We start from the raw sequence: 16,407 nt of genomic DNA, 5'->3' as shown, positions 1-16,407 counted from the left end.
TGTCTGGCTCTAGGTGAGTGATCACACCATCGTGACTATCTGGGTCATGAAGATCTATTCTGTATAGTTTTTCTGTATATTCTTGCCACCTCTTTTTAATATTTTCTGCTTCTGTTAAGTCCATACCATTTCTGTCCTTTATTGTGACCATATTTGCATGAAATGTTCCCTTGATATCTCTAACTTTCTTGAAGGGATCTCTAGCCTTTCCCATTCTATTGTTTTCCTCTATTTCTTTGCATAATCACTGAGGAAGGCTTTCTTATCTCTCCTTGCTATTCTGTGGAACTCTGCATTCAGATGAGTATAACTTTCCTTTTCTCCTTTGCCTTTAGCTTCTCTTCTTTTCATAGCTATTTGTAAGGCCTCCTCAGACAACCATTTTGCCTTTTTGCATTTCTTTTTCTTGGGGATGGTCTTGATCACTTTTTCTTGGGGATGGTCTTGATCAAGGTAAAATGAGCACTCAAGTGAAAATTACCTAAAGTTCACATGAAAGGAAATATATTAGACTCAACCCAATTCTTTTTTTTTTTTTTTCCTGTCTGATCAATGAACTTGAACCTTTTCCTTTTCTAAATTTTTAGATATAACCCAGTTGTTCGTCAGGGCACCTAGCGTTCTAAACAGATATGACTGACTAGAAACTACATACCATACCTTGTACAAAGTCTGATATTCTCCAAACAATTCCACAGAATTCCTGGAGATACAAGTTTTGGTTGCCTGGGTCCACAAGCCTGCACCTGATGCTTTCATTGGGATTCTTCTCTTCCCTCTCAGCCTGTTTACTTTGTTCCCATCCAGATGTACACCTCTGCCCAAGGTTACAGGGCCATGTCCTCTCTTCAGTCTGTCCTCTTCTCTGCCTTCCTACCAAGCTCTAAATGCTTCTCAGTCCATTATGCAGAGCGATGCAAGTGTGTTTGGCCCCTTCCCCACAAAACTCACTATAGACCCACCACTGCATAGCAGGGGCTGAACTCAGGGACCTATGAATGTTGAGATAGGACCTGCCCTCCTTTACTAGACTATTTGGACTTAGAACAGTATTTTTTTGTGCTCAGTTCAGTTCAGTCACTCAGTCGTGTCCGACTCTTTGCGACCCCATGAATCGCAGTCCGCCAGGCCTCCCTGTCCATCACCAACTCCCGGAGTTCACTCAGACTCACGTCCATCGAGTCGGTGATGCCATCCAGCCATCTCATCCTCGGTCGTCCCCTTCTCCTCCTGCCCCCAATCCCTCCCAGCATCAGAGTCTTTTCCAATGAGTCAACTCTTCACATGAGGTGGCCAAAGTACTGGAGTTTCAGCTTTAGCATCATTCCTTCCAAAGAAATCCCAGGGCTGATCTCCTTCAGAATGGACTGGTTGGATCTCCTTGCAGTCCAAGGGACTCTCAAGAGTCTTCTCCGACACCACAGTTCAAAAGCATCAATTCTTCGGCGCTCAGCCTTCTTCACGGTCCAACTCTCACATCCATACATGACCACAGGAAAAACTATAGCCTTGACTAGGCGGACCTTAGTTGGCAAAGTAACGTCTCTGCTTTTGAATATACTATCTAGGTTGGTCATAACTTTCCTTCCAAGGAGTAAGCGTCGTTTAATTTCATGGCTGCAGTCACCATCTGCAGTGATTTTGGAGCCGCCAAAAATAAAGTCTGACACTGTTTCCACTGTTTCCCCATCTATTTCCCATGAAGTGATGGGACCAGATGCCATGATCTTCATTTTCTGAATGTTGAGCTTTAAGCCAACTTTTTTGCTCTCCTCTTTCACTTTCATCAAGAGGCTTTTGAGTTCCTCTTCACTTTCTGCCATAAGGGTGGTGTCATCTGCATATCTGAGGTTATTGATATTTCTTGCAGCAATCTTGATTCCAGTTTGTGTTTCTTCCAACCCAGCGTTTCTCATGATGTACTCTGCATAGAAGTTAAATAAGCACGGTGACAATATACAGCCTTGACGTACTCCTTTTCCTATTTGGAACCAGTCTGTTGTTCCATGTCCAGTTCTAACTGCTGCTTCCTGACCTGCATACAGATTTCTCAAGAGACAGGTTAGGTGGTCTGGTATTACCATCTCTCGAAGAATTTTCCACAGTTTCTTGTGATCCACACAATCACAGGCTTTGGCATAGTCAATAAAGCAGAAATAGATGTTTTTCTGGAACTCTCTTGCTTTTTCAATGATCCAGCGGATGTTGGCAATTTGATCTCTGGTTCCTCTACCTTTTCTAAAACCAGCTTGAACATCTGGAAGTTCATGGTTCACATATTGCTGAAGCCTGGCTTGGAGAATTTTGAGCATTACTTTGCTAGGGTGTGAAATGAGTGCAATTGTGCAGTAGTTTGAGCATTCTTTGGCATTACCTTTCTTTGAGATTGGAATGAAAACTGACCTTTCCAGTCCTGTGGCCACTGCTGAGTTTTCCAAATTTGTTGGCATATTGAGTGCAGCACTTTCACAGCATCATCTTTCAGGATTTGAAACAGCTGAACTGGAATTCCATCACCTCCACTAGCTTTGTTCCTAGCGATGCTTTCCAAGGCCCACTTGATTTCACATTGCAGGATGTCTGGCTCTAGATTAATGATCACACCATCATGATTATCTGGGTTGTGAAGATCTTTTTTTGTGCTAGTAAACAATAAAATTTTAGTTTAAGCAGATTTGATTATTTGTACTTTGTGCCAATTCAAACAGGGAGCTAGGCCAGGTTGTCTGCAAACTTTTTCAGTAAAGGGGGAGATTGTTGTTGTTTAGTCACTAAGTCATGTCTGACTCTTTGCAACCACATGGACTGTAGCCCACCAAAGCTTCTCTATCCCATTTCCCAGGCAAGAATAATTCCTTCTTGCAAATAATGCCATTTCCTTCTACAGGGGATCTTCCCAAAACAGGGATCCAATCTACATCTCCTGCATTGCAGGCAGATTCTTTACTGCTGAGCCACCAGGGAAGCCCAGAAGTAGAGACAGTAAATATTTTTAGGCTTTGATGGCTGCATGTAGTCTTTGTCATGAATACTCAATTCTGCTATTACAGTTTAAAGCAAATAGATAATATGTAAGCAAAGAATGAGGCTGTGTTTTAGTAAAACTTTATTTACAAAACTAAACCAAAACATGTCTGTGATTAAAATATTTTTAGCAGTATTATTTACTTAAGAATACAGTTTTTCCTCCCCTACAAACTATAAAAGCACTTATGTAAAAACTATAACTGGCATGTATATTTTGTACGCTTAAACTATTGCTGTGTATACAATGCAAATCATTCTTAAATATTTATTTAAAAATAGGGCCTCTTCTGGGTAATATCTCATTCACCTAGTCATAGTTACTCTAAAAGCAATCACATCGTGTTACCTTTAAAAAACAAGTTTTTCGTGAATTGGCCTTATAGTATAAATTTGTAAAATGTCTATCCTGAATTTACATAATATTTAATGCAAAGCAGGAATCTATACAAGTATAGTAAACTAATATACATGGTAAAGGTATTAAAGTGACAGTATGTATTGTTATTTTGCTGTGAATGTGTGAAAAAAATATAGTATTGCTTTGAAATGGTTATCTCCAGCACTTTTGGCCATTATCTGCAAAACTTTCAGCATGTGTCCTCAGATTATGCATCTCATTTATTTATAAATTATATGTAAGAACTACTATCTTAGCTAATATTTCAAGGCAATGTACTTAGGGAGAGGCTTTTCATTTGTCATAGTCTTAAAAAACCATATAGATAATAGACTTCTGATGATTTCTCTGTTTGGGCCAAGCTCTTATCAGATCTGATTAAATTTATCATTACTTTTACCTTGTAATGTGGGTAATAGAAAACTTTTACTTGGAGTAGAGGTGTCAGCTCTGTGACTTTCGCATGATTTATGATTGCATTGGTATTATCATCTTTCATCTGTGGATTCCTTGCATAAATCTTAAATATCTTCAGATGTTTTAGTTTAAGGAACAGCTTACAATCTGTATATGGACTTGGTGTGTTTTTTAAATCTGTGTATTTTTTAAAAAATATTATTTATGAGATTAGTTCTTTGTCAGTTGCTTCATTTGCTATTATTTTCTCCCATTCTGAAGGCTGTCTTTTCACCTTGCTTATAGTTTCCTTTGTTGTGCAGAAGTTTTTAATTTTAATTAGGTCCCATTTGTTTATTTTTGCTTTTATTTCCAGTATTCTGGGAGGTGAGTCATAGAGGATCCTGCTGTGATTTATGTCAGAGAGTGTTTTGCCTACGTTCTCCTCTAGGCGTTTTATAGTTTCTGGTCTTATGTTTAGATCTTTAATCCATTTTGAGTTTATATTTGTGTATGGTGTTAGAAAGTGATCTAGTTTCATTCTTTTACAAGTGGTTGACCAGTTCTCCCAGCACCACTTGTTTAAAGAGATTGTCTTTTCTCCATTGTATATTCTTTGTCAAAGATAAGGTGTCCATAGATGTGTGGATTTATCTCTGGGCTTTCTATTTTGTTCCATTGATCTATATTTCTGTCTTTGTGCCAGTACCATACTGTCTGGATGACTGTGGCTTTGTAGTAGAGCCTGAAGTCAGGCAGGTTGATTCCTCCAGTTCCATTCTTCTTTCTCAAGATTGCTTTGGCTATTTGAGGTTTTTTGTATTTCCATGCAAATTGTGAAATTATTTGTTCTAGCTCTGTGAAAAATACTGTTGGTAGCTTGATAGGGATTGCATTGAATCTGTAGATTGCATTGGGTAGTATACTCATTTTCACTATATTGATTCTTCTGATCCATGAACACAGTATATTTCTCCATCTATTAGTGTCCTCTTTGATTTCTTTCACCAGTGTTTTATAGCTTTCTGTCTATAGGTCTTTAGTTTCTTTAGGTAGATATATTCCTAAGTATTTTATTCTTTTTGTTGCAATGGTGAATGGAATTGTTTCCTTAATTTCTCTATTTTCTCATTATTAGTGTATAGGAATGCAAGGGATTTCTGTGTGTTGATTTTATATCCCGCAACTTTACTATATTCATTGATTAGCTCTAGTAATTTTCTGGTGGAGTCTTTAGGGTTTTCTATGTAGAGGATCATGTCATCTGCAAACAGTGAGAGTTTTACTTCTTTTCCAATTTGGATTCCTTTTATTTCTTTTTCTTCTCTGATTGCTGTGGCCAAAACTTCCAAAACTATGTTGAATAGTAGTGGTGAAAGTGGGCACCCTTGTCTTGTTCCTGACTTTAGGGGAAATATACAAGCAACTCCTGCAGCTCAATTCCAGAAAAATAAATGACCCCATCAAAAAATGGGCCAAAGAACTAAATAGACATTTCTCCAAAGAAGACATACAGATGGCTAACAAACACATGAAAAGATGCTCAACATCACTCATTATCAGAGAAATGCAAATCAAAACCACAATGAGGTACCATTTCATGCCAGTCAGAATGGCTGCTATCCAAAAGTCTACAAGCAATAAATGCTGGAGAGGGTGTGGAGAAAAGGTAACCCTTTTACACTGTTGGTGGCAATGCAAACTAGTACAACCACTATGGAGAACAGTGTGGAGATTCCTTAAAAAACTGTAAATAGAACTGCCTTATGACCCAGCAATCCCACTACTGGGCATACACACTGAAGAAACCAGAATTGAAAGAGACACATGTACCCCAGTGTTCATTGCAGCACTGTTTATAATAGCCAGGACATGGAAGCAACCTAGATGTCCATCAGCAGACAAATGGATAAGAAAGCTGTGGTACATATACACAATGGAGTATTGCTCAGCCATTGAAAAGAATACGTTTCAATCAGTTCTAATGAGGTGGATGAAACTGGAGCCGATTATACAGAGTGAAGTAAGCCAGAAAGAAAAACACCAATACAGTATACTAATGCATATATATGGAATTTAGAAAGATGGTAATGATAACTCTGTATATGAGACAGCAAAAGAGACACAGATGTATAGAAAAGTGTTTTGGACTCTGGGAGAGGGAGAGGGTGGGATGATTTGGGAGAATGACATTGAGCATGTATAATATCATATATGAAATGAATCGCCAGTCCAGTTCGATGCAGGATACAGGATGCTTGGGGCTGGTGCACTGGGATGACCCAGAGGAATGGTACAGGGAGGGAGGTGGGAGGGGGGTTCAGGATGGGGAACATGTGTACACCCGTGGTAGATTCATGTTGATGTATGGCAAAACCAATACTATATTGTAAAGTAATTAACCTCCAATTAAAATAAATAAATTTATATTTAAAAAATAAAAATGATAAAATTTAAAAATTTTATTTATAATTATTTGGTTGCACCAGGTCTTAATTGTGGCATGTGGGATCTTTAGCTACAACATGTGGAATCTTTAGTTGCAGCATGTGAGATCTAGTTCCCTGACCAGAGATAGAACCCAAGCCCTCTGCATTGGGAGTGCAGAGTCCTTGCCACTGGACCACCAAGGAAGTCCTATCACTGTGTATTTCAGTGTACTCCAAGAAGGCTGAGCACTGAAGAACTGATGTTTTCAAATTGTGGTGCTGGAGAAGGCTCTTGAGAATCCCTTGGATAACAAGGAGATCAAACCAGTCGGTCCTAAAGGAAATCAACCCTGAATAGTTATTGGAAGGACTAATGCTGAATCTGAAGCTCCAATACTTTGGCCTGCTGATGTGAAGAGCCGACTTATTGGAAAAGACTCTGATGCTGGGAGAGACTGATGGCAGCATGAGAAGGGGTGACAGAGGATGAGATGGTTCAATGGCATCATCAACTCAATGGACACGAGTTTGAGCAAACTCTGGGAGATAGTGAAGGACAGGGAAGTCTGGTGTGCTGCAGTCCATGGGTTTGCATAGAAATCAGACACATCTGAGGGACTGAACAACAACAAGACTTCTACCTGGAAGTTAAATACCAGTTAAAATGCTTTCCTTTTTAAAGAAATAAAATTTAAATAGAGGTTCCAATATTTTCTTCCCATATCACAATTGTACATCTACATAAACTGCACAATTTATGAGATGAAAATTGATAAAAATACTATTTTTCTCTTATTTAATTCTTCACTCTTATATTGTGATCTAGCTTTTCTTTTATTGTTTACTCACCTAGTTTTTAGGGTGTGTGTGTGTATGTGTTTGTATATGTGTGTGCTTGGTCATGTCCAACTCTTTGTGACCCCATGGACTGTAGCCTGCCAGGCTCCTCTGTCCATGTATTTTTCAGGCAAGAATATTAGACTGGGTTGCCATTTTCTTCTCCAGGGGATTTTTTAGCATAGAGCCTGATTAATGTTTCCTTCAGTGTTCCATAGTTGTAGTAGTGTTTTTCACATAGTAAGTGAGTATTAATAATACATGTACAGGGACTTTCCTGGTGATCTACTGGTTAAGACTGCAGTCCTAATAACGGGGGGCATGAGTTTGATTCCTGGTCAGATACCACATTCTGCATCACATGGCCCAAATAAATAAATATATAATAAAAATACATGTGAATGCTTATAAAAAATGCATGTAGACATTTCACAGTAAAATAGGCTCAAGGAATAATAGTCATTACTTTATTTTTAGTCATGGTCTCTTTGGCCTAAGGAAAGCTTATACTTTGAAAGGAAACCTTTGGAAGGTTTATTGGGTTTGGAGTTGTGCCAGCACTCTTGGCCTAAAAGAAAAGAGGTAGAGTGACTGTCTCTTTATCTGTGCCACTCTCTCTCTCTTCATCCCATATGACCTTGGTTGTCTACATTGAGCTAGCCTGTGAGGGTCTAATAAAGCATCTTATACCCAGTAAGGATTTACTGAACATTTGTCAGTGACCTCTGTAAACTCTGCTTTTATTATAGGAAGCAGTACAAGTATTGATTAAGCACTCAGCTGATGTCAATGCAAGGGACAAGAACTGGCAGACCCCGCTCCACGTGGCAGCAGCCAATAAGGCTGTTAAGTGTGCAGAAGTCATCATCCCCCTGCTGAGCAGCGTCAATGTCTCTGACCGAGGGGGACGCACAGCCTTGCACCATGCTGCTCTGAATGGCCATGTGGAGGTGAGTGTCCTCATCACTGGAACAAGAATCTTCCCACAGACTCTCTTATCCCCACATAGAACCTCAATTTCACCACTGAGGCCTTAGAAACCTTAGGCAGTTGCCTATTTTAAAATTTAGAGCCACAATAAATTGAAAAAGTAGCCAACACCTCAGTCTTTTCCTCTGACACACATACCACAGTTTGGCTGAGGTATCTTCCTATTAAACTTCAGATTTCTGACCTGCCTTTAAATTGGATGTTAATTTGGATCAGATCACCTGCTGAGGGTGAGGACTGCTTATCATTACAGAGTATACATTTGATTTCATTGTTGGTTATCTTTCAGATGGTCAATTTACTGTTGGCTAAAGGGGCAAACATCAATGCGTTTGACAAGAAGGATCGACGTGCTCTGCACTGGGCAGCTTATATGGGTAAGGATTCCATGAATGGAGAGCAAAATGCAGATAATCTGAACAGATAAAGCTCCAAGTCTCTCACTGACTGTGTAGATTTTCTCTTGGGCGAGCCTGACTTCTTGTCAAGCTTGGGATCCAACTGAATTAAGATTCAGTCCCTTTTACTGGCACGCATAGAGCACTCGGGTTGGGCAGTAGCTTCGTCAGGGATTTATTTATTCCACAAAGAGCAGGAGAGATGAATCATGGCATGGACTTCATTGAATGTATTTCAATCTGGGTTGGAAAGCTGCACAAATTGTGCTTATGTTAACTTTTTATGGCAGCAAAATAAAGTGTTTAAAAAGGAGGACTGGCTAGCAAAGCAAGGATGTAAATTTCATTTGTCTTTTTATTTATAAATACTTCTGAAAGAAACAAAAAGGAAGGAAGAAAGGACAACATCCTGGCTGCCATGTAGAGTCATGGAGTCGCTGGAGTCGCTGTGAGTGATTCTGTTACTCCACTGCCAACAGAGCTGGGGCTTGCTCCTTGTTTCTGCTGGCTCAGGTGCAGAAGACAAAGGAAGATGTTATGTTTCTGTGCTTTTCTCACCACTTTTGTTGGCACTAGTACCACTGACAAATGAGAGCCCTCATAGAGTTTATTTTCAGTGTGGACTTGTGGGAAATGTAGAACTAAGATCCTTCCTTTGTGTTTCTGATTGGAGAACATCCTGCAATTAGGAAAGCAGACAGAATTCTACCAGCTCCAAGTTATAAACACTCTGACTGCCCGTCACAACACAGGAGATTGTGTGGTGAATTATGGATGATCTACACAATGGGACACTGTGGAGTAACTACAGCAATGATGTTGTCAGTATTTTTTTTTTTTAACATAGAAAGATTCTGTGACTATGTTAAGTGAAAACAGATCATATAATAGTACAGTTTAAATAATACAACCTCATTTTTGTATAAAAAGATCTCTAAAATACAATCCTCTTGAAAAAGCAGTCTGGGATATATTAAACACTGAAATATTAAACTGAATATCTCAAGGAAATGGATGATTTTGGTTTCCTTTTAATACCTTTTTGCTTTTTCTTAATCCTTTTAAACAGAAAAAAGAATAATGGTAATTGTGGGGGAAAAAGAATGGATTGGGGCAGAGCTGAAATAAATTATGTGGGTATAGGTGAGTCTGAGTGAATTTCGGGGCTTAAAAAACAGAACCTTAAGATTTTGTAAGCATTACCATTTTTTAAAAGGTGAAATGGACTTTTGAATTAATTGAAAGAAGTTAGATGCCTGCATGGTCCCTGCTGGACTGGAGCCAGTGATCATTTCCCAGATGATGTTTAGGCAGAGCATCTATTAAGCTGGTGTTGACGTTAGACTCAAGGAATGTGGTCTTTCGCATTTGTTCTTTGCTGGTATATAGCTAAAGGTGTTCGTCACTCAGTTGTGTCCGACTCTTTGTGACCCTGTGGACTGTAGCCCGCCAGGCTCCTCTGTCCATGGGATTCTCTAGGCAGGAGTACTGGAGTGGGTTGCCATTTCCTTCTCCGATATATATTTAAAACGTATAAAATTGCTAAAAGAAGTTAAGTTATATTTTTGTGTGTCATCAGGATGCAAGTAGGGAAACATATAGAGATGACTGTCCTTGTGAACTAAAGGTCAAAAGCAGGACAAAGAGCTTAAGATGGCATCACCACTAGCCAAGACCAGTCTCTTCGTCTCTCTCTCTCTCTCCCTGTCTCTGTCTTTTTCTCTCTGTCTCTCTAGGCCCTGAAGCCAGTACTCATCTTCTACCCTTCAGTTATCAACAATGTTTAGAGCAATGATCTTAAAGCACTGAACAATCTTTAGTCAGGAAATAAAGGTCAAATACATCAATCATTGTATATGTAGCAAAATAGACAACAAAGAAAACTATTCTTGAAAATATGCCAACAGGAGGTGAAACTAGTTTTCCGTTCAGTCAGTAATTCATGAGAACACTTTGAAGTTGAACCATATAAAGGTGCCATTTTTGTGGGTTCAAAAAAGGGTCAAACAGTAGCAGTTTCATGTGATTTAACATATGGAGTTCTGATTAATTGATTTTTTTTTCTTTAGTTTTTCCAGATCAAATTGTCATTGTTAGACTTTTCAGTGAAGAATGGCAGTTGGTTTCAAAAATATTGTTTTCATTTTAACACAGTTTTTTTTAGTCTCTGGTTCTAACATATTTTTAGGACTTTGTCATTATCTGTAAACAAGCTTGAATCTTCTTAAAGAGAAGGCTTACATATGAATCATCTTCTTTCTTCCCACAGGATTTACATGATACCTGACAGATAGTAGGTACACACTGAATATTTGCTGGCTATTTGCTATGAACCAGCTTTTACACATAGCTTAGGAAAATGCTGGTGGCAATGAAAGAGGATGGTGATAACTCAGGTGGAATGAATTGTCAAATTGTCCTAGGAAGGTTAACCGCGTTTTTTGCTGCTTTGTTTGTAAAGGCCACCTGGACGTCGTGGCGTTGCTTGTTAACCATGGTGCAGAAGTGACGTGTAAGGACAAGAAGGGCTATACGCCCCTGCACGCCGCAGCCTCCAACGGACAGATCAATGTTGTCAAGCATCTTCTGAATCTGGGGGTGGAGGTGAGCTATGATTCAGGCATTGTCCCACGGTACATTTGTGGGTTTTCTGTTGTTCTGAAATCCTGTTTGCTTTTTAATTCAAGAGGGGGAAAAACCCACATTTCTTAGCATCCTGTTTTTTGAGTTTACATGGGCAACCGATGAAGGGCAATCAGGGCATATGCTAAGTAGTAGAAAACGAGAAACGGACTAACTTTCTATATCAACATAGATAGAGAAATATTTAAGCATATGTGATATATGATAAATATTGACCAGTCATTTTTAAAAGACTGGCTAGGGTTCCTCATCCCACTTTTAGAACCTGCTAAATTGAGGCTTCCAAGCAGAAATGAATGAATAAATGGCAGGGACAAACATGCTGAGTTGGAGAAGTTGACTCGACCCCATTCTCCTCGGGTAGCAGGGCAGGAGCAGTGGTGAGGTTGTCCTGGAGGAAAGGAAAACTAGGTTGTAGTACTGAGATGGTGATGGTGAGACACAGGAGTCACGGCTGCCTGGGGAAAGCAGGAGGGAGGGAGGGGCTAAATACACGGCCCAAACACCAGAATTTGGCCTTGAGAGGGGTCAGACAGCAGAGCCAAACCCGAGTTCAGGCCCCACAGCAGTTCTCTGAGTACCCACCAACCTTCCCTCTTCTGTTCTCCGTTAAGTTTCGAGCTCTTTTCTTGCTGCCCGGGTTCAGTTCTCCTCTGGCGTTTTGAGACAGGTTTGCATTTCATTTTATCCTTTCCCTAGCTGAGCAATATCTTCCCGCAAGTTGAAGCCTGGTCATTCTCCTGTTTTGCTGATCTTTATCTTCAGGCTAAAGCCTTCCCGGGATGACGACCCTGGGGCAAGAGTAAGCTCTGAATAATCAGGCTGACAGAGGGATATTTCCTTTCTCCAGCACAGCTATTAGGCTTTTGGTGGGAAATGGGAGTATATTGGCTCCAGTGATTTTCATCACCTGTATTGGGCTTGTTTGCAGATCGATGAAATCAACGTGTATGGAAACACAGCCCTCCACCTGGCCTGCTACAACGGGCAGGATGCTGTAGTCAACGAGCTGACCGACTACGGTGCTAACGTGAACCAGCCCAACAACAGCGGGTTCACCCCGCTGCATTTTGCTGCTGCCTCCACACACGGTGCTCTGTGTCTTGAACTATTAGTAAACAACGGGGCGGATGTTAACATCCAGGTAGGACTCTCAGCCTTCTTCCTTCAGTGTTAAATACCTTTGCATTGAGCCTCTGAGCAAAAGCACCCACTGTCAATTACAATGAATAAATTATAACTCCGAGCATCGTGACTCTCACAGCCTTATCCTGTCCTGGCACATCGTGGAAACTTACATAGCAGTGGTGATACCAGTGCACGGCACTGAGACTCTAGCTATATGACCTTGGGAGCTTAGTGAATTTACCAGAGTAAACACTGGGTCTCAGGCATGTTGACTTGGCCCAGATTCTAATACTGAAGCGAATGCTGAGCTGATAGAGCAGAGCTGCTGAGAATGAAAAGGAAGCCCAACCTAATGATATCAGTTACGTTCCCAACCCATGTGACCCTCCAAAAAGTTTCACAAATGCCTTCCTGGAGTACACCCCAGATAGTAGCTGCCATTATATGATACTAATCTGATTTTAAGGGTAATTCCTTTACTCAGCAAACTGACTGATGACTACCTAGTGTCCTCTGTTTGATACTGGGTGTATACTCCAAGGTGCCCTTAAGGAATTTACAGTATGGCAAGGAGATAATGTACTCAGATAATCATGAGGCAAGACAGAATGCCATGAGTGATGTGAGGAATTAATAAAATGCTGTAAACCATAAGAAGGAAGTGTTGACTTGCTTTTTGCTTGGACACCACAGATGGAGATTGCTGTTGAGCTGAAGATTGATATCAGTTGAGATGAAGAGAGAGTTTGAGAGAGGACATTCCATATGGAAAGAATGGCATTAGCAAAGGGTTTGAGAGGTGTCAGTAGGTAAACTTTAGATAACTGTTAGTTCACTCACTCTAACAGATAACCAAGAGGAACATCCGTAGGCAGCCTTCACGATCCAGGTTACATCACTTGGATGCATTCAGACTGTAGCAGAATATCCTTACTTATCCCAAGTGACCTTGTTCTCATCCTCAGTTCTCCTTCTCCCAAACACACAAGAATCCTAAATCAAAGACCCAGTGTATTCTGTCTCTGCTTTTGAAAAATTGTAATTTCTAAGATTTAATTTCAAGAATACTGGATCATTTTACTTTAATAACCTTCTCTATTCACTATTAAAATCCTTTTATGTTTTTTCATCTAATTTATAATAGTGGGGAAATATGAGACAAATTTTCAGAATAGTAGTTTATTGTGATTGAGCAGACTGCAAATCATATGAAAGAAAGGAGTCAGGAACAAGCCAAAATGTGACCTGACCAAGAATGAGCACTTGTCTACTGGCAAAAGCATTTGGGTTTCTACAGGCTATGAACACCGCTAATCATTGTGGAGGTCACATGATCAGAACTGAGGCTTAGGAACAGTAATCTGGCCACGGAACACTAGAGGCAGAAAACATAAAAGAAAAAAATGTATATGTATGTATATATGCACATATGGCTACATATAGATTTTAAACTTTTATATAACAACAACAAAAGAGAAGCAAAAACCTTTACATAAAATTAAAAGGGGAACAACTCAGAAATTTTCCTGCAATATACATGATAAGAAAGATTTAACATATTTAATATGTAAGAACTCATAAAAATCAATAAGAAAACATCTGACCATCTGCTAGAAAACATGGACAAAGGCAGATCACAAAAGAGAGGATACAGTATCCATTAAATTTATGAAAAAGTGTTCAGTATCACCAGTCACTAGAGAAATGCAAACTAATACTTTTATAATCAGTTCAGTTCAGTCGCTCAGTCGTGTCTGACTCTTTGCGACCCCATGAATCGCAGCACGCCAGGCCTCCCTGTCTATCACCAACTCCCGGAGTTCACCCAAACTCATGTCCATCGAGTCAGTGATGCCATCCAGCCATCTCATCCTCGGTCGTCCCCTTCTCCTCCTGCCCCCAATCCCTCCCAGCATCAGAGTCTTTTCCAATGAGTCAACTCTTCACATGAGGTGGCGAAAGTATTGGAGTTTCAGCTTTAGCATCACTCCTTCCAGTGAACACCCAGGGCTGATCTCCTTCAGAATGGACTGGTTGGATCTCCTTGCAGTCCAAGGGACTCTCAAGAGTCTTCTCCAACACCACAGTTCAAAAGCATCAATTCTTCGGCACTCAGCTTTCTTTATAGTCCAACTCTCACATCCATACATGACCACTGGAAAAACAATAGCCTTAACTAGATGGACTTTTGTTGACAAAGTAATATCTCTGCTTTTTAATATGCTATCTAGGTTGGTCATAACTTTTATAATACTAGTACATTAATATTTGCCTTTAAAATTGACAATGTAATCAATGAAATATTAAAATGTAAGATCATTAAGTAAGTATGATCCAGTTTTTGAATTTCATAAAGTGTGCATCTATGTATGTGCATAGGAAGAGAGTAATATCTGAAATATATATCAATATCCTAACAACAGTTTATCACTCCAAAATTATGATTTGGGTTTTTTAGTTCTTTTTCAATTTAATTGTTTTAATCATATTGTAATGCAATGAGCATGTGTTATTTTCATATCCAAAAGAATAAAAAGCTATTTTCATTAAAAAAAATTCAGATATAGTGGACCTGGGGAGGTGACAAGTAGAGGATAACTGGAAGCCAATAGAACAAGTCTAGATAAAAGGATAAGAGGTAATAAGGACAGGGAATGGGGACCGTCAACAAAGGGAGAGGCTTTGTAGAGAGGAAATCAGTGGGATTTGGTTGGGCAGGAGATGGAAGAGGATTGAAATCTGGCTAAGGAGAGGTAGGTAGTACAGCATAATGATTCAGTGTCCAGTTCTAGACTGCCTAGAATCTCACCCTGGTCTTGACTTTTAGTAAATACATAGTCATAAACAACTTCTCCGTGTATCTCAGTTTATCTGTAAAATTAGGGAAACAATAGTATCTTCTAAATGGAACCACTGTGAGGATTAAAGTTATCTCACATAAATTACTTGGAACAATGCTGACCATATAGGAAGTACTCCATAAATGTTTTTTAAATTTATTTTTAATTGGAGGATAATTGGTTTACAATATTGTATTGGTTTCTGCCATATATCAACATGAATCAGCCACAGGTATACATATATTCCCTCCCTTTCATAAATGATTATTGTTATTAAGAAGGATGTCAGGAGAAAGAGTAGGCGTAGGAGGTAAAACTAGTGAGTTTAGTTCTTGAGAAGCTGATTTTGAGCCTTTGATACAGCCAGTACAAGACAACCAATAGTGGGGAGCAGTGGAGAACAGAAGAACATGCATAGGTTGCCTCATTCACGCAGAGGTGATTGATAGTGGAAACCAGGAGAACATGCTGAGATCACTGAGGGAGAGAGTACGTCACAGCACGAGTAGACAAGGGGATGCAGGTCTCTAGTAACTCTTTACTCTCAGGATCAGCAGGAGGAGGAAGAACTAGAGAAAGAGATGAAAAGAGAGAAGATAGGAGAAGGAAACAGAAGTAGTGTCTTTGTGAAGGTAGAATGCAGATGGAAATGAAAAAGTAAACTAGACGAAAGGAATTTCAGAGTTCTAGATCTTGTAAAGGGGCTCCATCCAGGGTCCTGTGTGGAGGTAAGATGAAGGTCTTTAGGGGCAACAAAGAGACCTGGGTGGGGGAAAGAGCCAACATGTGGGGTTAAAGTCCTAGAGGACGGTGGTGAGAGGACAGGAGGCAAATAGGTGGCTCAACCACCAGTGTCCCCAAGACTTGTGACACTTTTCTTGCCTTTCTGGTGCCTGAGGGACATACTGTGGATCCTCCAAAGAAAGGAATATTATTGAAGTTAAAGTATCTCTCTTCACTAGCCTCACTTAATTGATTCACAGGGTTATCTGATGCTCTCCATTGCCTCTGTAAAACATGCCAACTGATGTTTTCAGTGTGCCTGATACTGAAGCTGGAAGCCCACTTTCTGCCACACATACCTACTTCTCCCAGATAACTGATTAGTGGCCAGTTTAGATTGGATAAGGGACTTCAACTAAGTATAGTGCCTTGGTTTATGGCAGCCTTTTCTTCTCGCATACAAAATGGACATGGAAAGCATAGCTACTTTAATAGTTAATTTTTCCTGTAGACTGCTAATTATCAATAAAGTTTAAGAGGCACCATTAACAAACAAAAAAAAAAGTCTGAGACTTGTGTTTATGTATTATCTAATTTGG

General features: G+C 39.7%; 1 protein-coding gene across 1 annotated transcript in view; it reads left to right on the top strand.

Moving 5' to 3' along the window:
- The window catches only part of ANKRD44 (ankyrin repeat domain 44), a 222,332-nt gene that overhangs the window by 190,187 nt on the left and 15,738 nt on the right, over window positions 1–16,407 (top strand). Inside the window, exons 5-8 of the mRNA XM_068967953.1 lie at window positions 7,836–8,036; window positions 8,366–8,453; window positions 10,936–11,078; window positions 12,049–12,261. Of these exons, the coding sequence (XP_068824054.1) occupies window positions 7,836–8,036; window positions 8,366–8,453; window positions 10,936–11,078; window positions 12,049–12,261 (645 nt within the window). The remainder of the gene's footprint in view (window positions 1–7,835; window positions 8,037–8,365; window positions 8,454–10,935; window positions 11,079–12,048; window positions 12,262–16,407) is intronic.

The sequence above is a fragment of the Capricornis sumatraensis genome, chromosome 3, assembly GCF_032405125.1.
Source record: "Capricornis sumatraensis isolate serow.1 chromosome 3, serow.2, whole genome shotgun sequence".
Classification (NCBI taxonomy): Eukaryota; Metazoa; Chordata; class Mammalia; order Artiodactyla; family Bovidae; genus Capricornis; species Capricornis sumatraensis.
The sequence above is the reverse complement of the archived record's forward strand: the minus strand, read 5'-3'. Positions and strand labels throughout refer to the sequence as shown.